The sequence below is a fragment of the Ahaetulla prasina genome, chromosome 2 (assembly GCF_028640845.1).
Source record: "Ahaetulla prasina isolate Xishuangbanna chromosome 2, ASM2864084v1, whole genome shotgun sequence".
In the NCBI taxonomy this organism is placed as follows: Eukaryota; Metazoa; Chordata; class Lepidosauria; order Squamata; family Colubridae; genus Ahaetulla; species Ahaetulla prasina.
Genome location: NC_080540.1, coordinates 147,824,813 through 147,848,500, shown reverse-complemented (window position 1 = coordinate 147,848,500; position 23,688 = coordinate 147,824,813). Strand labels below are relative to the sequence as shown.

At 43.2% G+C, this 23,688-nt stretch overlaps 1 protein-coding gene across 1 annotated transcript in view; it reads left to right on the top strand.

The window, feature by feature from the left end:
* Positions 1-782: 782 nt before the first annotated feature.
* Positions 783-23,688, top strand: part of LMBR1L (limb development membrane protein 1 like) — a 38,706-nt gene continuing 15,800 nt past the window's right edge. Inside the window, exons 1-2 of the mRNA XM_058169656.1 lie at positions 783-1,135; positions 20,505-20,589. Coding sequence (XP_058025639.1) covers positions 1,064-1,135; positions 20,505-20,589 — 157 coding nt within the window. The 5' untranslated portion in view covers positions 783-1,063. The remainder of the gene's footprint in view (positions 1,136-20,504; positions 20,590-23,688) is intronic.

The window sequence follows — 23,688 nt, the reverse complement described above, 5'->3', positions numbered from 1 at the left end:
TTTTAGGCTTAGCAACATACATTTTGACCTCGATTGTGGCTGTAAGTCAAGGACTACCTGTATAAGTAAACCTTCCTTGATATAACACCATATATATCACAGAATCATCTATTGTAATGTCCTTCCTGTTGAAGACTACTTCAGCTTTAATTGCAACAATACTAGAACAACTAATAGATTTAAACTTAATGTCAACCGCTTTAATCTAGATTGCAGAAAATACGACTTCTGTAACAGAATCATCAGTGCTTGGAATACTTTACCTGACTCTGTGGTCTCTTCCCATAATCCTAAAAGCTTTAACCAAAAACTTTCTACTATTGACCTCACCCCATTCCTAAGAGGACCATAAGGGGTGTGCATAAGCGCACAAACATACCTACCGTTCCTGTCCTATTGTTTTTTCTTTTCTTCTTCCTATATATATGCTTATACCTCCTTATATTTACTCATATATGTGTTTATATACTATATAATCTTTTGTATGATACCTACATATATTGTTGTGACAAAATAAAATAAATAAATAAAATAAATAATTAAAACCCTGCATTACTGCACAAAGAAGGCGGGGCCAACCACTAGAGGATGCTACTTCACCACGGACAACACCGGGCGATAAAATAATGAACGTCCAGCTCAGCCTATGAACGGAGCTTTGGTTTCCCGAAACAGCCAATGAAAAGCCGCAGGTTAAGCCCTGATCTAGCCAATCGGCTCTTTTCCTCCGGAGGGGATGTGGGAAGTATAAGCTCTACCTTTTCCTTTCCGTCGTCATTAAACTCATCGCTGCAATAGCGGAGGTTCGTTGAGTCAAGCGACGCTTCGGTGCCTTTAACGATGCAACGCGGAGCTGCCTCCGGGCCGGGTGGACCTTTATTGTGACGCGGGTGGAGTGTTGCAACGTTCTAGATTCTAGAAGTTGCCCCTGAGGAGGAGGAGGAGGAAGAGGAGTTTTCGGTTCGTGGTGGCGGCGGCTACGCTGGGGTTCTGGGAGCCCCTGCCCCTGCTTCCCCCGGCCCCTCTGCCAGCCCTACAAACTTTCAGCCATGCTGACCAAAGGATGAATTTGGGGGATCACGACCTGCTGTCTGCGCGGGAGCAGTTATTCCACGAGAGGGTCCGCGAGTGTATTGTGAGTACGCTGGTTGTTAACGGTAATTCTGGTTAAAAACCCTGGTTTCTTCCATGTAAGTAGAATTTTAGCCTCATTATTCCCAGTTATTAAAGACTTGTAGTCCAACACCTTTGAAAAAGGGGAAGGATTTGTATATCCCCCCCACCCCCGGTAATGAAGGACACCCCCCCCCAAAAAATCGACTATGTTAGCTACGGGGATGATGGTTTTGTCAAGGAGAGTGGAAGCACTAAGGAAAAAAGAGACCGGGAATTTTAGAGCTGAAGAGCAATGAATGTCATCGGCCCACTAGATTGGTAAAATTTGCATTCTTCTGTGCTGTTTTATCCAAGGTAATTGAAGGGGAATTAGGAAAAAAAGCAAGCTATAGTTGAGAATGAACTGGAATTGCTTGCTGCCAGAGACAAAAAGCCAAGCTGTATGTTTACAACTTGGTGCCCTCCAGATATAGTTATTTTGGACTGCACGCATTGACTTTGTTTATGCATTAAATCATGGTTGCCAAAACCAAAAAACCATATACCGGTAAGGCATTTGTGTGAATCAGGTCATCATGTTGCGCCATTATGCTTTTTTTGACTAAGCTTGTAGTGTGAATATTAACCTTGCTTTAATGTTTAGCATTAAGTTTCCTACTAAGTGCCAATTTGGGGAAAACTTTTTTAAAATGTCCATTTCTATTGTTCAGCCTTTCTTCAACGACTTGGCAATAAAGTTCATTTGCTAGTAATGAAGAGAGTTACTGGTAATTAAAAGATATAATTATGTGGCTGTTTTTAGCTCTGTTGCACAAACTTCTGTCTCTCTTTAAATTATTTTTTCCCTGTTTCAGTTGGAAGGAAGGCAGCAAGAGCCAGTTTGGTCTAGTGGCAAAGATACTAGGCTAGAAAGCAGGAGACTCTGAGTTCTAGTCCCGCTTTAGGCATGAAAACTGGCTGGGTGACTTTGGGCCAGTCACATGCTCAGCCCAATTCACCTCACAGGGTGGTTGTGGGGAAAATAGGAGGAGGAAGTCATATTGGAAATGTTCGCCCCTTTGAGTTATTTGTAAAACTAATAAAGATGGTCCTTGACTTCCAAAAATTCGCTTAGTGACCATAGAATGAGACTATTGCCTTATACACTGTAAGCCGCCCTGAGTCTTCGGAGAAGGGCGGGGTATAAATGTAAACAAACAAACAAACAAAAAAAGTCACAGTGGCACTGAAAAAAGCAACTTATGACAATTTTTCACACTTTATGACCATTGTAGCATTCCCATGGTTACATGATTTACATTCGAATACTTGACAACTAACTCACATTTATGGCGGTCGCAGTGTCCTGGGGTCATGTGATTATCTTTTGCAACTTTCTGAGAAGCCAAGTCAATGAGGAAGCCAGATTCACTTAACAACTGCGTTGCTAATTTAACAACTGCAGTGATTCATTTAATAAATGTGGCAAGAAAAGTCTTAAAACAAAATTCTCTTAACAAATTTCTCACTTAGCAACATAAATTTTGGGCTCAATGGTGGTCATAGGTTGAGGACTACCTGCAAGAAATATATCAAGATAGGCAAAAAAAAACAACCCTTATGGAATGTCCTGCTTTGCCAACCTGCAGTTGCCATGCCACCTGAACGCAAAGTGGATTTCTTGCCCAATAAATGTGGATGGAATGCACGTTTATATATAGGTACAGGATATGATCAGATATATATGAATGAGTGTGTTTAAAACTAATGATTAATATCGCCTGCAAAGTAAAGGCATTTCTTTCTAAAAGCACTTGGTCACTCTTTTGCATAATATCAACCACTTCCTCTTGTATGTCTACAGATTTCCCACACAGAAGCCCACAAATAATCCCCTTTCATTGAAATTATATGTACTGATAAAGGAGAATATTTGTAGTTTGTGATTGAAATGAGGGGTCCTTCCTTGTTTTCTTGCAGATGGTTCATTATTCCAAACTAGGTAATATCATCAGTGCTTATATGTGATTATATATGCACCTGAGAATGAAATGATATAGAGGACTCTGGAATGTTCCATTCCCTCCTCTGGGTCACACCGCTTTGGCCCTTACAGGAAGGTGGTGGTCTGGCAGTTTTTAGAAATAAATTATCTGGAATAAATGTAGTTTGGATTCCTGAGCTAAACAGGCTTGTTTCATGATTGAGCCATATCCAAAATGCCACAAACCCCATTTGGCTCAACAGATTAACATGTAGACAACCAGCAGAACATTTCCAAAATGGCAGAATCAGCCCAGTTCTTAGGAATGGGAGAGCAGGACGTATTGCACATCTCCACCTCTCTCTTTTAAAGGCAGAAGCTTTTTAAAAAGAAGAGAGGAAAATAAGATGGAGAGGGGTTGAGTACAGCTGGGAAAGAGAGAAACCTTGCTTAGAATCTGGAAAAGGAAATTCTAGGGGGCAAGCAACCCCTCCATTCCTCCCACTCTTCAGTGGCAATTTAGTGAAATAATTTTTATCAGCACTCTGAAAGCAATAAAGTATATGAAGTAACAAATATGTGTTAAGGAAATGCATAGTGATTGGACTCAGGTGCGGAAGCCTTGGAGGTTGAGGAAGATTTTGGGGCTGGGACTTCTGGGCTTTAGATTTTAAAAAGTAAATACAATATTTTTGTGTCATCCAAGTACATGAGATGCTTCATTAAAATGTATACAAGTCTAGTGAGACTTTTGCCTTGGGGAGCTCACTGTCCTGCTTTATATTTGCAAATCTCTTAGAAGTGAGGAGCTGTACATATTACTTTGAAAGTGCACCTAGCTCTTCATAAGCAATTTCGGTTTAATTCTGCTTGCTTAAATGTCATTTGAAATTAAGAAATTGTAATGCCCAGAGGGTTGCAATAAGTAACTATGAAGTTTTGACTGAAAATACATTCAAATGTTTAAATACCTGTTTATTTATTTATTTATTTATTTATTTATTTTTCAAATTTATATACCGCCCTATCTCCCTAAGGACTCAGGGCGGTTCACAGGCAGTTAAAATACATATAAATACAGATTAAAAAACAATTAAAAAACTTATTCTATTGCCCCAAATTTAAAATAGTATAAATAATAAAAACCCCTTAAAACCCATAACTTTAAAATCTAATCCAGTCCCGCGCAGATAAATAAGTGTGTTTTAAGCTCGCGACGAAAGGTTCGGAGGTCCGGAAGTTGGCGAAGTCCTGGAGGGAGTTCGTTCCAGAGGTGGGAGCCCCACAGAAGGCCCTTCCCTGGGTGTCGCCAGACGGCACTGCCTAGCTGACGGCACCCTGAGGAGTCCCTCTGTGAGAGCGCACGGTCGGTGAGAGGTATTTGGTAGCAGTAGGCGGTCCGTAAATAGCCCGGCCCTATGCCATGGAGCGCTTTAAAGATTGTCACCAGCACCTTGAAGCGCACCCGAAGGCCACAGGTAGCCAGTGCAGTCTGCGAGGATAGGTGTAACACGGGAGCCACGAGGGCTCCCTCTATCACCCGCGCAGCTGCATTCTGAACTAACTGAGCCTCCGGATGCCCCTCAAGGGAGCCCCATGTAGAGAGCATTGCAATAATCCAGGCGAGACGTCACGAGGCGTGAGTGACCGTGCATAAGGCATCCCGGTCTAGAAAGGGGCGCAACTGGCGCACCAGGCGAACCTGGTGGAAAGCTCTCCTGGAGACGGCCGTCAAATGATCTTCAAAAGACAGCCGTTCATCCAGGAGAACGCCCAGATTGCGCACCCTCTCCATCGGGGCCAGTGACTCGCCCCCAACAGTCAGCCGAGGACTCAGCTGACTGTACCGGGATGCCGGCATCCACAGCCACTCTGTCTTGGAAGGATTGAGCTTGAGCCTGTTTCTCCCCATCCAGACCCGTACGGCTTCCAAACACCGGGACAGCACTTCGATAGCTTCATTGGGGTGGCCCGGTGTGGAGAAGTACAGCTGGGTGTCATCAGCGTACAGCTGGTACCTCACACCGAAGCCACTGATGATCTCACCCTCACTGTTGTTGGGTAGTCCTCAAAAGCAGAAAAGTTCTGGCTTACATGTATATTAATGTGACTTATTAAAGTCATGCATTGCTTCATTTGAAACTGTTGATTTTACACATACTGCATGGTATATGGCTTTCTAGAAAAAACAGCAGCTTCAACTTTGTGCCTGTGAAAATTGAGTTTCTGGGCTACTTACTGGGGATTATTGCTATTCTGTTAAAATAATGACACACTGAACAAAGGCAAGTTTTTTCTTGCCTGTCTTTCTCAATTATGTGTTATTTCCTCCTTTACTACCCACTTAGCTGTCTACCTACAAACCAAATTATGTTTCATACACCATTCTGTGTTTAACTTCCATGAAAGCTTCCATGAGTCTTGGGTTGTTGTGAGAACCCAGCCAATTGCGATTTATTAAACAATTTATTCAGTTTATTGTTGTTTCTTCCTTCTTGATCCAATGTCATGTTTATGGACAAGAGCATTCACTGGTACATGCAGAGAACTCTATTTTGATATCAAACGTCCAAGCAGTTAAGTTAGATTTCAGAGACAGGTCCGTTGCATCTTTATTTGTAGGTCTTTTTCTGTCCAGAGCAACCATTTTCAAAGCTTAGCAGGATCTAAACAGGTTGTGAGAACCTTGGCACTTTGATTGGGAGGAGGGGAATGGGGGGAATTAGCTTTCCCAGCGTGGCTTTGTGTGCCAAAGGTTAGTCCAGAGTTCCATCTCTGAAGTCAACACATTAGTAGGCATTACAAGTTGTGTAACATCTATGTGTCTGCTTAGCAGGCAATATATAGTTCTTGGAGTTAGGCACGACAACCATTTAGTCCTCAGTGCCCAGTTGGCATGCATAATGAGTTTTCTGGGTATTATGTTAACCTCTGAGAAATATTAAATCACATATGACAAGGGACCACTGAGAATTTTAAGAACAGAAAGCCCACTCTTGATCAAGTTCCACCTGATCCAATATCTGTTTTTTTCAAGATCAAGTACTGTAAATGATTCTGAGAATCACATATAATTCTGTGGTGTCTATCATCTCCCCTGTTGTTGCCATTATACCCAGCAGTGATACTCAGTACTACCCTTTCTGATCCTGGAACTCTTTACTATCCTGACTAATGAAATTCGTAGACTAATACTCCATGCATATCTAGCTTCTGAAAATCATGTTCTTTGGTAGCCATTATCTGACTTGTGGAAGTTAATTCCATTAATAATGCATTATATAAAGGCATACTTCTGAATTATCTACCAGCTGACTTCATTGACTCTGAGATCATTTGTTTTGGAAAGAAAAGAAAAACTTTTAGAAATAATCCATCGTGTAACCTTTTTGTAGGCTAGGTTGTGGTGGTTTATTGGCTGTGCTAAGTTATTCTTTTATTTATAGCTTGTTTTAAAGTGATAGTCATAGTTAGTTTGAAAAGGCACATTAAGCTATAGATTTATAAACTGAAGGGATTAAACTTAGACACTCTTCTAAGACCAAAAACCACATAACCCACAAACTGAAATGGCTTATTTGGATGTGTGCATCTTGCCATCTTTATCATATAAACTAAAGAAATCTACAGAGATATATGCTTTTTGCAATAGGGGAAAATGTCCCAATTTGTAGATGATTTTGGTGAAATTGAGCATCTAGAACTGAACACCATGACTAACAACTTTTCTACTTTAAAGATCTATAGTCTGGCTATTGTTAGATAGGAACTTCTTATTTTAATCAAGAAACATATTCACTACTGCTAACCTAAACGCATTACCTTTCTTAAGACTCCTGTTCTTTTCAGAGGCTGATCCGGGGCAGATAGCATCTTTTACAAAAATGATTTTAAAAATCTACAGTGTACGGGAATTGCAGACCACCATTTAGCCCATAACAAAAAATGTTTCACATTTTACATATAGTAAATTTACTTCTAGAGAATTTTTTTAGCTACCATCACCAGAAACTTGGCAGATTAAGTTGTTACAATCATTTGAGTGTCAATTATGTTCTAATTTGTAAACTTTATGTTTACAATACTGCTGAGTATTGCTGAGAAATCATATAGACCGATTAGATATACCATTAGTTGAGATTTGTATATACTTGATATATACTACTTTATTCATGCTGATTATTACAACGTTTTGTTCAACCATGATAGCCCTGTAGTCTGCTGAGTAAGGGTTCTTATTATATCAGATTTGGTACTAAAGTTCATTGTGACAGTTACGCTGACTGATTCAGTCATTCATTTCAAAGAAACCCCGGTAACTGAATTGCAAAATATATCCCCTGATTTGAAAGAATGCAGAGTTAAGCTCGGAAGTCCAAGTACAGTATTGCAATTTAGACTGTGAAAGCATCCATTGCTAGGTTCATCTCCCTCCATCCTGCCCACGGCCATAATATTTAATCTGATTGAATAAAACCATGTGAAAGTGAATTTAAGCTCTGCAGCATTACTATTGGCTCTGTCCATATCACAACTTCTTTCTAAAAGTCCTCCAGATGTGTTAGATTACAGCTCCCATCATCACCGATTAGCATTGCTATTAAGGTAGGAATTAATAAAAATAATAGTCTAAAGTATCTGAAGAAGTCGCACCATTGGAGAATCCTCCTCTCAATCATCTGAGATGGGCTTTGACCCTATAAGTGTTCTGAAATTCATTGTATAGCTCTGCAGTTCCAAGTATTTGAAGACTGTTCTGACGCTCATCTGACCTACAGTTTTAGTATACTAACATTCAAAAGAGATTGAATGTATTTATGTATTGTGGTAGACGGTTGTTTTATTGTTGAATAAGCCATGTTGGTTGGATTTAGACAACTTATTAAGCCAAAGCTAAGCATCTCATTATTATTTAATACTGGAATAGAATTAAAAGTAGAATTTTGTCTACTTTGCTCTAGGATTTAAAGTGCTGGCTTGGGAACCATGAGAATGTGAGTTCTAGTCCTGCCTTAGGCATGAAAGCCGGCTGGGTGACTTTGGGCCAGTCATTTTTTCTCAGCCCAACCCCCCTCACAGGGTTGTTGTTGTGGGGAAAATAGGAGGAAGGAGTGTTATGTATCTTCACCGGCCTTGAGTTATTTATAAAAACAAAGATGAGATCTGATCTAATAGGTAAAGGTAAAGGTTCCCCTCGCACATACGTGCTAGTCGTTGCCGACTCTAGGGGGCGGTGCTCATCTCTGTTTCAAAGCCGAAGAGCCAGCGCTGTCCAAAGACGTCTCCGTGGTCATGTGGCCGGCATGACTCAACGCCAAAGGCGCACGGAACGCTGTTACCTTCCCACCAAAGGTGGTCCCTATTTTTTCTACTTGCATTTTTACGTGCTTTCGAAACTGCTAGGTTGGCAGAAGCTGGGACAAGTAATGGGAGCTCACCCCGTTACACAGCAGCACTAGGGATTCGAACCGCTGAGCTGCCGACCTTTCGATCGACAAGCTCCACGTCCTAACCCCTGAGTCACCGCGTCTGCCAACATCTAATAAATGTAAGTAAATAAATAAAAGCTCTGGCTGTTGTTTTCAAGGGAATAATACCCATGGAGTTTGTATGTTGGAATAATTTTGGATACAGCCTACTTTGTGGTCTAGGGAATGATAGATGCTGTGTATATGAACGAGGATGCTTATATTGAAAGTCTTTGAAAAGAGCAGAAACATGTAGAAAAAACTTATCAATTAAATGCACTCGCCAACAAGCACTCTGAAAACCAAAATCTTATCTCTAAAAGAGAGGGAAGAAAGAACTTTGTTATCGTCCCTCCCATGCCAGGGAGATTCCATGATGCTTGTTTACTCATTATATTCTCCATCCTTCCATGTTCTAATTTTCACTTAATTGGAAGTGCAATGCTGGGAGGCTTTATTCAGCTGGGCCTTGCTTGGCCTAGATTTCAGGGCAACAGGCCTACTTTCCCATGCCAGCTTGTTCTAATTTCATAGCACAAAAGAACGAGGCCAAGCACAATCCTAACAGATGGGGATTTGCATGAGGAAACCTGATCTAAACAATGAAGCTGTAATGCTATAAGTGTCTTTGCAAATCAGAATTGGTGGTGTACAAACCGATTTGCAAATTGATGCAACTGGTGCAGAATTGGGCGAATATTCTTGCCATCCAGAAATGAGATAAAACACTTGAAGCCTTATGAGCATAGCTGCCTTTTTTTCAGGTCCAAGCCCACAAACATCACAGTGAAATCCAATCAAGTCCAATCATTGATTTGCTTACACCTAATGGACAGAATTAGGGGACACGGTGGCTCAGGGGCTAGGACGTGGAGCTTGTTGATCAAAAGGTCGGCAGTTCGGCGGTTCGAATCCCTAGTGCTGCCGTGTAACGGGGTGAGCTCCCGTTACTTGTCCCAGCTTCTGCCAACCTAGCAGTTTCGAAAGCACGTAAAAATGCAAGTAGAAAAAATAGGGACCACCTTTGGTGGGAAGGTAACAGCGTTCCGTGAGCCTTTGGCATTGAGTCATGCCGGCCACATGACCACGGAGACGTCTTTGGACAGCGCTGGCTCTTTGGCTTTGAAACGGAGATGAGCACCGTCCCCTAGAGTCAGCAACCACTAGCATGTATGTGCAAGGGGAACCTTTACCTTTACCTTTAATGGACAGAATCTTGCCAGACTAAATAAAGCTAAAAACCTCCTTACTTACTAGACATATCCTGAGAGATTCTAGGGCAGGGCTGGGCAACTATGGCCCCTTTATGACCTATGGACTTAAATTGGACTTTTATATGGAATGTGTTTTCTTGCCTTGCTTCTGCCTTGGGAAGCCTTAGTGTTCATGCCAGGATTCCCCCCCCCTCCCTTCTTCTCCAGCTGCACATTCCATCACAGTTCTGAGGACTTAAATTATGCGCTCTTGGTAAGGATTGGGGATAATCATTTTGCAACTCAATTCATATATTGGAGCAGCATGAGGAAGAGAATATCAAAAGGTACTTTGTTTGGATTATTTTTGCAAAACTCAGGCCCTTCATGTGAGCCTTGAAGCGTGTCTTGGAAGCGAGCTACATCCACAGCATTCAAATCCACTTGAATTTTTGAAATTCTGATCTAAACAATGTTTTGTCTACGGAAAACTTAGCTTGTGATCCTGTGCCTGGAAAAAATGCACTCTGGTGCAGAATGTTTTTCTCAACCTTCAAAGTGCTTCTCTCTCCCCCTCTTTCATGTGTGTTCCTTCTCTGGGCAAATAATCCTATATTCTCTTCTGAGCAAATATCATTAAAGGTCCAAGTTCTCTTTAAGTGGAATCTTGGAACTGGGGTTCGCTCAAGGGAAGAGCGAGACAAATTAGTTGCAGGACTCTGGTTTCTCTCCGCTGAAACCATGAGGCAGTTGTTATCTGCTTCCTCCCCAATCCAAATTGGCCAAATTCCCAGAAGAAACTCCTTGCCTCAGCAAAAGACAACGTGGAGCACTAACTCTGGACTTTCCGTGTCTGATTCTTTGCTTCTGCTTACGTAAGGTTTGTACCTGCCATAATCCCCGTTTTTGCAAGGAGAACTGGAAACCAGATAGCAGGGTTGCTAGACATGCCTGGCGCAAGGATCAGGCTCCTGCTGCTGCAGGATTCTAGTGGAGTCAGTTTGGGAAGAGGCTGGCATTGGCATCTTCTCCTGGGCCCTGTGTTATCATAGGCTACAGGTTATGCTCCTCCTTCAAAAGAACTGGGCAGTTGGTTTAGCAGCCTGAAGTCTAGAGTAGGGCATGAGCCCTGTCTCTATTCACATATCACATAAGTTGTGTTTGGTTAACCATCCATTCTGAATACGTTTAGTTTATGTACCGTATTTATATACTGTATATACTCACATATAAGCCAACCCTCAAATGTTCACCAAAAAGCCACAAAAAATGCACTACCTGTGGATAAATCGACATGCATTGAAGTGTCTCCTTATCCAGGAATGGGCTTATATTCAAGAGTATATGGAAATATGGATGCTTTGAAAAAGAATTCCCATACGTTCCTATGGATTAGCCCATCCTCACATAAACCAAACTTGATTTTTGGGGAGCATTTTGGCACCTAAAATTCTTGGCTTATCCACAAGTATATATGGCATATAAATGCAAACAGTATGCAAAGTCACAAATCATAGCTTATAAATTACACATTTTACTTTGGACATGGGTTTATTAAAAAAATCATAAATAAGCTCTCTGAATTTTTTGTAACTATATTTGTATCGCACACTCAAAGGCATTTTACATCAATGATGTAAAATTAAATGGTTTGATTCTGACTCACAGTTGTTTTCCTTTCTATTTTTTTTTTGTTTACATTGTCTGTGGAACACAAAAAGGACTGTGAGCCAAAAATGTTGCCTCCAGCTCGCCAGGAGAGATGGATACTTCTGAAATACCCCGATTGAACAATTTAAACAAATCTTGTGGTATATAAAATGAAATATAATAAATGGCTAGCACTTCCTCCATAATTTAGTACAGAATTCTTCAACCTTTCCAGCTTTGTGGACTGGCAAGGGGGATGGGTTCGTGCAAGTGGCTAGCAAGCGCATGCACACGTAGGTCTGTTTGCACAAGTGGCAGGCATGTGCAACCGCTGCTCATCCAAATGGAGTGCATGCACACCACGCAAGCGGGTATCCATGTTGGTGTGTGGTTACAATGGCTTGACAGTTGAACCAATACGTGCAGAAAGAGACACATTTAGGCACTGAATGATAAAATTTATGGCAAAAATAGAGTGGATAATGATTGCTTTGAACCCCGGATCCACAAAATGGAATAAAACAAGCACTCCCATCAATGGGAACATCACAGATCTAGGGTGATTCATTTAAAAAAAAAATCAATATTCTGGAGCAGAATCAGAAGTAATTCAGTTCCCATAAGGTGAATGATTACAGGCAGTCCTTAACGTACGACCACAAGTGAGCCTAAAATTTCTGATGCTAAGCGAAATGATGGTTAAATGAGTTTTGCTGCATTTTACGACCTTTTTTGACACAGTTGTTAAGTGAATCATCGGAGTTAAGCTAATAATATGGTTGCTAAATGAACCTGGCTTCCCAATTGACTTTTCTTGTCAGAAGGTCGTAAAAGGTGACGCTGGGACCTTGCAGTTGTTATAAATATGAGTCACTTGCCAAGCATCTGAATTTTGGTCACATGACTACGGCCATAAGTGCGAAAAGCTGCCATAAGTCACTTTTTTGCAGTGCCATTATAACTTCAAATGGTCACTAAACGAACGGGTTACCTGTACACAGTGAGAAATACCGGATCCGGAGCCAGCAGAAGAAATTCTGAGAGGCGCAATACTTAATGCTCCCATTGAAGATTACTTCATCAGTGGTGACTAAGCAAACTGTGGGGATAGCATGTGAGCCAGCCTATGATTTAGGGATCATAATACTGATTACATGGATTAGTGCAGTAATTAGTTAGAAATGCCTGGCACGGTCTCCAGCTTTTGGAGTCTGTCTCTTCCAGAGGTTTGAAGCCCTCCAGGTTTCTTGATGAATGGCCTATGCAGCATTCAATGGCCTATGCAACCGCCACCCCATGGAGGGGTGGCGGTTGTAATGAAAGAGGGTCTGGAGCCGAGAGAGACCACTGTCCCTCAGATAGCCGGCTGTGAATCCCTTCTTGTGAAGTGGGGCCATAAGAATCAGATGGGTTTGTTGATCGCGTACCTGGCTCCTTGCTACGTGACTACAGCCCTGCCTGAGCTACTGGAGGTGCTTGCCGGGGTGGCTGTTGAGATCCCCAGACTTTTGGTCATGGGTGATTTCAACCTGCCATCGGCTGGCTTGTCATCAACAGTGGTTCAGGAGTTCCAGGCTTCCATGACGGCCTTGGACCTGATTCAAGTAACGGATGGCCCTACTCACATGGGGGGATCCGCGCTGGACCTGATTTATATCTCTGGACAGTGGTTTAATGATCTGGTAGTAAGAGATTTAGTGACAATACCGGTGTCATGGTCAGATCATTTTCTCCTCCGCCTAGACTTTCAGACCGCTACTCACCACTGCAGGGAGATGGAACCAATGCGTTGGTTCCGTCCCAGGCGCCTGATGGACCCTGAGAGGTTCCAGACGGAGCTTGGGCCGTTCCCTGAGGATCTTACCTACGGCACGACCGAAGAACTAGTGGCGGCCTGGGAACAGGCCGCGGCTGGGGCTTTGGACCGTGTCGTGCCTTTGCGGCCTCTGACCCGGCGCAGATCTCGATTAGCTCCTTGGTTCTCTGAGGAGCTGAGAGAGATGAAACGCCGGAGAAGACGCCTAGAGAGTGCCTGGAGGTCCAGCCGCTCCAAAGCTGATCGGACACTAGTTAGGTCTTTTTCAAAGGCCTACCTAGTGGCACTGAGGGTGGCGAGGCGTTCTTACGCCTCCTCCCTCATTGCGTCGGCAGATAACCGCCCGGCCGCCCTGTTTCGGGTGACCCGTTCCCTCCTTCACCAGGGGGGATGGGATGACCCCTTGCAGGGACGTGCCGAGGAGTTTAGCGGTTATCTATACGATAAAATCGCTCAGCTTTGGGATAGCTTGGACCAAGATTGCGATGATCCGGATGAGATGACTGAGGCTCGTCTTGTTGATGTTGTTTGGGATGAGTTTGATTCTGTGGCTCCCGAGGACGTGGACAGGTTGCTGGGGAGGCTGCATGCCACTACATGTTTACTGGACCCGTGCCCCTCCTGGCTGATGCTGCCCACTCAGGATGTGACACGAGGCTGGCTCCGGGGCATTATAAATGCTTCCTTGATGGAGGGGGTCTTTCCCGCCGCCTTGAAAGAGGCGGTGGTGAGACCCCTCCTCAAGAAGCCTTCCCTGGACCCAGCTATTTTGGGTAATTATCGTCCAGTCTCCAACCTTCGCTTTGTGGTGAAGGTTGTAGAGAGTGTGGTGGCACGGCAGTTCCCTCAGTACCTGGAGGAAGCTGTCTATCTAGACCCGTTCCAGTCCGGCTTCCGGCCCGGGTATAGCACGGAGACAGCTTTGGTCGCGTTGGTGGATGACCTCTGGAGGGCCAGGGATAGGGGTTGCTCCTCTGCCCTGGTCCTGTTGGATCTCTCATCGGCTTTTGATACCATCGACCATGGTATCCTGCTGCGCCGGTTGGAGGGGTTGGGAGTGGGAGGCACCGTTTATCGGTGGTTCTCCTCCTACCTCTCCGACCGGTCGCAGACGGTGTTGACAGGGGGGCAGAGATCGGCCGCAAGGCGCCTCACTTGTGGGGTGCCGCAGGGGTCGATTCTCTCGCCTCTCCTGTTCAACATCTACATAAAGCCGTTGGGCGAGGTCATCAGTGGCTTTGGGGTGAGTTATCATCTGTACGCTGATGATACTCAGCTGTACTTTTCCACCCCAGGCCACCCCAGCGAAGCTGTCGAAGTGCTGTCCTGTTGTTTGGAGGCCGTACGGGTCTGGATGGGGAGAAACAGACTCAGACTCAATCCATCCAAGACGGAGTGGCTGTGGATGCCGGCATCCCGGTACAGCCAGCTGCAACCGCGGCTGACTGTTGGGGGCGAGTCACTGGCCCCAACGGAAAGGGTGCGCAACTTGGGCTTTCTCCTGGATGGACGGCTGTCGTTTGAAGATCACTTGACGGCCGTCTCCAGGAGAGCTTTTTACCAGGTTCGCCTGGTCCGCCAGTTGCGCCCCTTTCTTGACCGGGATGCCTTATGCACGGTCACTCATGCTCTCGTCACTTCTCGACTGGATTATTGCAATGCTCTCTACATGGGGCTACCCCTGAAGTGTACCCGGAGACTTCAGTTAGTCCAGAATGCAGCTGCGCGGGTGATTGAGGGAGCACCGTGCTGCTCCCGGGTAACACCACTCCTGCGCAGTCTGCACTGGCTACCTGTGGTCTTCCGGGTGCGCTTCAAGGTTTTGGTTACCACCTTCAAAGCGCTCCATGGCTTAGGGCCCGGGTACTTACGGGACCGCCTGCTGTTTCCACATGCCTCCCACCGACCCGTACGCTCTCACAGAGAGGGTCTTCTCAGGGTGCCGTCCGCCAAGCAGTGTCGGCTGGCGGCCCCCAGGGGAAGGTCCTTCTCTGTGGGAGCACCTACTCTCTGGAACGAACTTCCCCCCGGTTTACGCCAATTGCCTGACCTTCGGACCTTCCGCCGGGAACTGAAAACTTATTTATTTATACAAGCGGGACTGGCCTGATTTTTAAATTCTAAATTTTAAATTTTAAACTTTTAATGGTAATTTTATTGGGTATTTTATATGGTCAATTGACGGTTTTAATTTGGACTTTTATTGAATAAGCTTTTTAATTGTTATTTTAATATGTATATTAACTGTTTTAAATGAAGGCTGTACACCGCCCTGAGTCCTTCGGGAGAAGGGCGGTATAAAAGTTTGATTAATAAATAAATAAATAAAAAAAATTCAGCTTCCTCTCTTAATAAAGCTCAGAAGGCCTGAGCCATCTGTGTTTACCTTAGAGTAGCTTAGAGTGGCTCAGGGGCTAAAGGCATTGAGCTTGTAGATCGAAAGGTCAGCTGAGCAGTTCAGCGGTTCGAATCCCTAGTGCCGCGTAAAGGGGTAAGCTCCCATTACTTGTCCCAGCTTCTGCCAACCTAGCAGTTTGAAAGCATGTAAAAATGGCAAGTAGAAAAATAGGGACCACCTTTGGTGGGAAGGTAACAGCGTTCCGTGCGTCTTTGGCATTGAGTCATGCCGGCCACATGACCACGGAGACGTCTTCAGACAGCGCTGGCTCTTTGGCTTTGAAACGGAGATGAGCACTACCGCGTAGAGTTGGGAACATATGTGTGAGGGGAACCTTTACCTTAGCCCATAAGGGAGGCCTTTTAAGAAAGGCTGCCTGCTCTCCTTGGCTAGGGGTACTTTAATCTGGTAATGAAGAAATGAAAAAGCTGCCCAGGTCGCTTGGTTTGGAACCCAGGATGCTTCTTTTCCGTTTGAAGGTTAATTTTGGGGCAATGTAGAGGAGGTGGAAAAAAACCACTTCTTCCTGCCTGGCTGCATAGCACTCTGCTAGGTCATCTCTCAGGCAGCAACGCCAAAGCACATCATACTACAGGATGCCAGCTGGCTTGGAACAATTTTGTTTTGCTCTTCTGCTTCCTTTTGGGTGAGAAGAGACTGGTAACACCACAAGCTGTTCGTTCCTCTTTCCACACAGAACAGGGCAATGGGAATGGGATTTATATAAAATTAAAGTCGTGGCTTCCTACTTTTTTTAAAAAAAAAAAATGCTTGCCTGCCTCTTTCTTTGTTTTCTCCCAGCCTAGGTTCTTCCCCTGCTTTCAAATTTCTGCATTTCTGTATTTTTTTATTAAGAGTTTTGAAAAGAAGGTTAAAAAAAAGAACTAATATAAGGGGAAAAAAGGGGAAATATGCAAAAATAAAATGGAAAGAAATAGAAGCAGCTCCCGATTTTTTTGCAGCAAATGTAACTACAATGGGGTCCTTGGTGCTGTCTCAGTTTGATTGTTTTTTTGCAAACATTTCAGTACTCAAACTAAGCAAGTAGGTATCATCATTACTGTTATGAGTTTACACTGAAGATGATGTTACCTAGTTTGGATAATGAAACATCTGCAAAAAACAATCAAGCTCAGAGAGCACTAAGGATCTCACAGTTCAACCCCTGAGTTACAAATATTCTCTTATAAATATAACTGCAATTACAAAATTACCTCTTACTCTAAGCTTTTTATTTTTTTCTAATCATCAAAGCTGTAAAATGTAAGTTCCTTTTTTTTCTGTTTCATGCAGAAAGTCTATAAGGGGTTTTCAGATGAGCAATAAACTTAGATATTGTCTTTTCCCTAATAAACTAAATTAGTTTGGCCTCCTTGGCAAGTTTCATCATTTTCAGTATACTTCTTTCTGTATTTCTAAAGACTGGAACCTTGTTTCTGATGTAAAGCTGAGATACCACATATTACTGTTGAAATTCCTTGAAGGGGATTGGTTACCTTTTGATAGCAGTCTCTTTTTTTATATAACTTCAATTCTTTGATATGGTTAATCGGGGATGGGCAAATATGTTACAATAGATTCTGTGAGAATCCAGTTCCATTGGCTAGTATGGTGGAGGGATTTTGGAAATCCATCATATCTGGATAGTACCAAATTGAAAAAGAGTAGTGTGCAACCTTTTGTCACGTTTTAAAATAGGTTTCTAGTGTAAGGTGGGCTAGGAGCCTGCGGCATTTTTTTTAATTAAAAAGTTTTTTTATTAATAATCCAAATTAAAAACAATGGCCATGGTTTGACGTCTCCGGTTTAAACATTGTCATCAAATTTTACCTTATAGATAATACACTTCCTTATCTCTGTACAAATTTACACTACTTATTACATTTCAAATATATAAATTATTTCCTCCGTGACAGCTACATCAATGCTTAATGCAATCATATCTAGCATAGAAAATTGACATAAAAATTTCTAAACATTCAATAATCCTTTATCCCAGCATTTCTCCTCTTGTCCAATCATTCATAAAATTTAGTCTAGATTTCGCTGATTCACTCTTATCTTTACGTTTCAAGGTTAGTCTGTCCAGTTCCATACAAGTAAGGATTTTTGGCTAGCACTTCTTTGTTTTTACATTTTTGAGCAAAGGCCAAATTTGTGGCTGTTAATATATGTAATATTAGATTAATTGTATTCTTGTTATATTTGCCTTCTATAATGCCTAATAAAAAGAATTCCGGTTTAGGTTCGATATTTAGCGTTAGTATCTCTTCCAGCCAACGTCTTATTCGATGCCAAAATTTTATAACCTTTGGGCATTCCCACCACATATGGTAGAAGGTAGGAGCCTGCGGCATTTAATCATCTCACAGACGGTTGCTTTCTTTCTTGAAGAACAAAATTTTGGAACCTAAAATCAAAAAGATGACCCTTTAAATTAAACCTGGTATGTTTTCAGGAGCATCACCTGAATGTCCTTGGGCAGCCCAGTAAACCTATCATGTGGCAGATGAAGCATTCGTGTTTTCTGTTTATATAACTGGTACTTGTTGGGACTGGAGAGCAATTTAATACTCATTCCACAAAAAATAGCTGGAGGATTATTTTGCAACGTTTATTTGCCTAGAGAGCTCTGACCATTCAATTTTCAGATTTAGGCTTGTTTGTTTACATAGCTTCACTGATAGGATCTTTTCATGCTTAGTTTTGTTGTTTTAACTTCTGAATCCTATTCTCAGAAATGTGCATATTTGGAGGGTATGTTTTCCATTTTATGTGAAGTTACTAGAGGAGGCAATGTGGCTTCAACTGAAAGAATGTCTGAACAGGGGATATCACAATTTTTGTGATCTTTTAGTAGGAGGTGCATTTATTTTTTTAAAAAAATTACTGCTTTGCTCTCTTCCCATAATTACAATATTCCGAGTATTGAGGATGAGCTGGCAATGGAATAGCTAAGATGTAGAATAAAGAATCAGGGATATAGCAGTCAGACTAGAATAAAGGTTGAAACTTGCTGATCCACTCTTCTTCCCACTTCACTTTTCTGTTCACTCCTTCTTTCAGTTGTAAGCTTGACTTGGGGGGGATGGGATGACTTCAAAGCCTTCTTTAGAAACTGGCGTTTTCAACACTTTCCTGAAACGGTTTCTCTGTTGCAATTATTCTCTCTTGTCACTCACGTTGATGCTCTAGGTATCATTCCCTCACTCACAAATGTGGTTTCCCGGCTTTTCCAGTTTTGGTGCTGTTCAAACCTATCCCATTATTGCTGCCATCTCTACCGCCATCTTTCCTTTATGTATCTTTGAGCCCAGTCTAGATCTGGTATTATTTATTCATTTATTTATTAATATTTTTATACCACCCTATCTCCCTAGGGACTCAGGGCGGTTTACAGGCAGATAAAAATACATATAAATACAAAATAAAACAACAATTAAAAAACTTATTCCAAATAGCCAAATAATTAAAAATAACTGTATACATATTAAAATCCCTTAAAACCAATTTAAAATCTAAAATCTAAAATCTAAAATCTAGTCCAGTCCCGTGCAGATAAATAGATGAGTTTTAAGCTCGCGGCGAAAGGTTCGGAGGTCCGGAAGTTGACGAAGTCCTGGGGGAAGCTCGTTCCAAAGGGTGGGAGCCCCCACAGAGAAGGCCCTTCCCCTGGGTGTCGCCAGACGGCACTGCCTAGCTGAGGAGTCCCTCTCTGTGAGAGCGCACGGGTCGGTGAGAGGCATTCGGTGGCAGCAGACGGTCCCGTAAGTAGCCCGGACCTATGCCATGGAGCGCTTTGAAGATCATTACCAAAACCTTGAAGCGCACCCGGAAGGCCACAGGCAGCCAGTGCAGTCTGCGCAGGAGAGGTGTTATGTGGGAGCCCCGAGGGGCTCCCTCTATCATCCGCGCAGCCGCACTCTGAACTACCTGGAATCTCCAGGTGCTCCTCAAGGGGAGCCCCATGTAGAGAGCATTGCAGTAGTCCAGACGTCACGAGAGCGTGAGTGACCGTGCATAGGGCATCCCGGTCTAGAAAGGGGCGCAACTGGCGAACCAGGCGAACCTGGTAAAAAGCTGTCCTGGAGACGGCCGTCAAATGATCTTCAAAAGACAGCTGTTCATCCAGGAGAACGCCCAAGTTGCGCACCCTCTCCATTGGGGCCAATGACTCGCCTCCAACAGTCAGCCACGGATGCAGCTGACTGTACCGGGATGCCGGCATCCACAGCCACTCTGTCTTGGGGGGATTGAGCCTGTTTCTCCCCATCCAGACCGGTACGGCCTCCAGACACCGGGACAGCACTTCGATGGCTTCCTTGGGGTGGCCCGGTGTGGAAAAATACAGCTGAGTATCATCAGCATACAGTTGGTACCTCACACCGAAGCCACTGATGATCTCACCCAACGGCTTCATATAGATGTTGAACAGAAGGGGCGAGAGAATCGACCCCTGTGGTATGTAAGCACGTGGGCTGCAATTGCAGGAAAAGGTTGACAATTTCCTGCTTTGATGTTTCCTCGTTTTGTTTTGCTCTCTCCAGTTCTTAAATCATTGCCCCTTCCCAGGTTTTGTTTAAAAGTATGTTAGGGAACCCAGATAAAATTAGAGGAAGAAATGTGGCTTTTCTCAAACCTGCTGACTGCTTGTAATTTGAAGAATTTTCATAAAGAAATGTTGATAAAGGAAAATTAGAGGAATATAGAATGCAGTGATGGGAATAGAACGGTTTTGCTCAGTAACTAGGATAGAGAAGATGATGATCCTACAGAATCCCAAATTGTGTTCCATTTGCCCTGGATGAAGTGGGCTGCATATCCCCAAGAGTCACTGGGAAGAGGTGAGGATGACTCAAGACTAGCATCTCGTAACCAGTTTTTCCTTCTCCTCCCACAGATCTGCACCCTTCTTTTTGGCAGTCTCTACATCCTGTGTTACTTCATCTTAACCTACTTCAAAAGGCACACAGACTTCACTACAGGTAACTGGGTAGGCGGGCAAATCAAGGTCATTTCTCCCCTACCTGAATGGGCAGATTTCAGTGCCAAGAATTCTCAGCAAAGACGAGACCTACTGGGGAGCTGAAACTCACCCGTCCAAGAGGTGTCTAGGTTTGGGAAAGCTGTTCTAGGTACATGGTTTCAGAAGGCAGATTTATTCATTTGTTGGATTCCCTATTTTGTTAAATGCCTTTTCTTCAGGAGTATAAGTTTTTCTCATTTTTCCCAGGAACAACAAACTTACAATGTGGGCTGGGTTGAGAGAGAGGGACTGGCCCAAAATCACCCAGGGATTTGAATACAGACTGGAACCTGAGTCTCCCCTTTGTCATTCCCAGTCCTGAACCCCTATGCCAGGGGTGAAATGCTCCCGGTTCGGACTGGATCGGCCGATCCGGTAGCAATGGCGGCAAGCAATGGCGGCAAGCGTTTCGGAGAACCGGCCGAATAGGTTGTAAAAAATGCTTTTAAAAGTAAAAAAAAAAGATCACGCACCACAACTGATCATCCCCCCCTCCCCGGTGGGCTGTTATACTTACCCCATGCCTCGTTTTGGCGTGCACTTGTGTGCGCACACGCAGATCTTGCATTTAATGCATAGTGCGCAGCTAGTAAACCGGTTCAGATTTCAACACTGCATTATACTGCACCACCACTGAAGTTGAAGTTTTAGAGTTTAAAGAGCGAAGCTAGCAGTGTCTCTTGATTTTAAAATTTCCAAAATATGTGTCCTGCTCAGTTATAACAAATCAGCAGAGTTCACATTGCACTAAATGCTCTTGTTTAATACTGGGTTTGCTGAACAACCCATACTCACCAAGGTCTAAATACTACTGTGGCTGAGTTCATATGCAGTATTACATTATGTCAAAATCAGGCAAATCGCTTTGCTGGCTGAGGGACTCTGGGAGTTGAAGTCCACAAGTCATAAAGGGACCAAGGTTGGAGACCTCTGACTTAGTGCACTGTGGGAATCCAGCCTTCTGGTATGCATGTCTTCAGAGTGAAGATCTCTGCTGCAACAACATTTGCATTGGCAAAACTTTGGCCTTTCCAGGCAAACGTCTCTCAACTAGATGAATGCCAGAAAATCATTGGCTGGATTATTACTTCTACAATTCCCAGAAAGAAAACCAGTCCCAGGTCAGGACTATCGTAGCTGTAATTCTGATAGATCCAGGAGGGCACCAGATTGAGGAAGGTTGTACTGTCATAAAGTCTTGGATGCTTATGTAACAGCCCAATTAATACATTAAGGTGTTCCCTTCTAGCAGAGAACAACTTATTTGTTTGATCATGAACATCTCTGTTAGCCAGTGTGAAACTTGATGATCTTCCATAACTTTTCTCAACTTCCTTGTATGAACCTCGGAGCATCTGTCTCAAACTTGCAAAGTAAGCTACCTGATTTTAGCAGGATTGGCAAATGTCCCTTTGCAACCACTTGGACTCTCAATAAATTGTTCACAAAGCAATGGATGAGCGGACTCTGTGGGCTCCCTCTGGTTAGCTCCCTCAGGCTTCAACTCTTGAATAACTTCTATGCAGAATGCCTGCAAATGAAGCTTCTGGAGACAATACACTCTTTCTGCCCCAAATGGAAAGATTTCTTCCCCAGAGTTCTCCTGCTTTGCAACAGAGCTGAGGTCTCTGCACCCAGTCCCTGTAGAAGGGCTTTTTGTCTTTTAAATTAAAGTTTGTTTGTGCTGCTGATAGTTTAGTTGCCTTGACAGCAGTCGGCCTAGGGAATTTAGCTCTTTTTCCAGCTTAGCAATTTTCCAACTGCTGGGCTTGTAGTTTGATGCTAACACTTATTGGGCATAAGGAATATGAGGAATCAGTGGTATGTGGCTACTTTTAAGATCAATTTGCAGCGACAATCTGGTTTTGCTCCTATACTGTAACAAAACATTTTTCCTAGATAGATACCTACAGCAAAGGGATTCCCACAAAACCTTCCTTGTGCTACTCTAACCCTACACAATTGGACATCAGATTCATAAGGAATTTTTTATGTGTGCAGTTCTAACCACCCAGTCAATTGTCCTATGGTTGGAGAGGGGCACCATTCACCACTCACAGTTCCCTTAGGGAGCTGTATCCAGAACACAACTCCTGTATATTCTACTTTGTATTCTGAATTTCAAGGAATCCACCTTCTCTGAGGAAGGTTGAATTTATCTGCAGATGGGGGAAGAAAAACTGTACCCATCTCTTCGCGATAGTGAAGACAGAGTGCCAGAAACTTCTCTATAAATGTTTTTCCCTAACTGAATTGAACAGTCGATTCTGTTATACGTGCTCAACCAGCCTGTCCAGATTGATTAGAGAAGTTTTTGTCTTCAGCTGCATATGTTATAATGGATTATGCTGGACAAGAAGTAACTTCTACTAATCCTGGAGAATTCTTCCCCTAACCTACTTTCTTCTGTGTTTTCATTGTATTTATACTGTATATTACATTTTGCTCTTGCATATAGTCATGGTTTGGCAGTGAACTTGGGGGACGCTTTGCACAAAAGTGTCCTGAAGTGGGTTTAAAGGTTGCCTTTGTTTCACTGGGATCCAAGATGGTCTAATATAAAACGTTCCATGTCACCAACATGGAATACGGTAAAGACTAAATGCCATCCTTACACTTTCTGTTAGGAATATCCCATGTATGTTGCAATTAAAAGTTTGTCGCTGGATGACACCAATTCAGATCTCTACTCTCCCATGGTAGTGAGTGGTCATAGGAGAAGCTTAGAGCAGTGGTGAAATCCAAATTTTCTTACTACAGGTTCTGTGGGCGTGGCTTGGTGGGCATGGCAGGGGAAGGATACCGCAAAATCTCCATTCCCATCCCACTCTGTGGCCAGCCAGAGGTGGTATTTGCCGGTTCTCCGAACTACTCAAAATTTCTGCTACCGGTTCTCCAGAACCTGCTGGATTTCACCCCTGGCTTAGAGTGATGACTAGTCTACTTCACTAGAGTGGCAAAATGAACTATAGATGTTATCTTGGGTTTTTTGACAGAAAAATAGCTTTGGGGACTTATTATTACAACAGTAATAATGACATTTTTCCACCCTATTCTT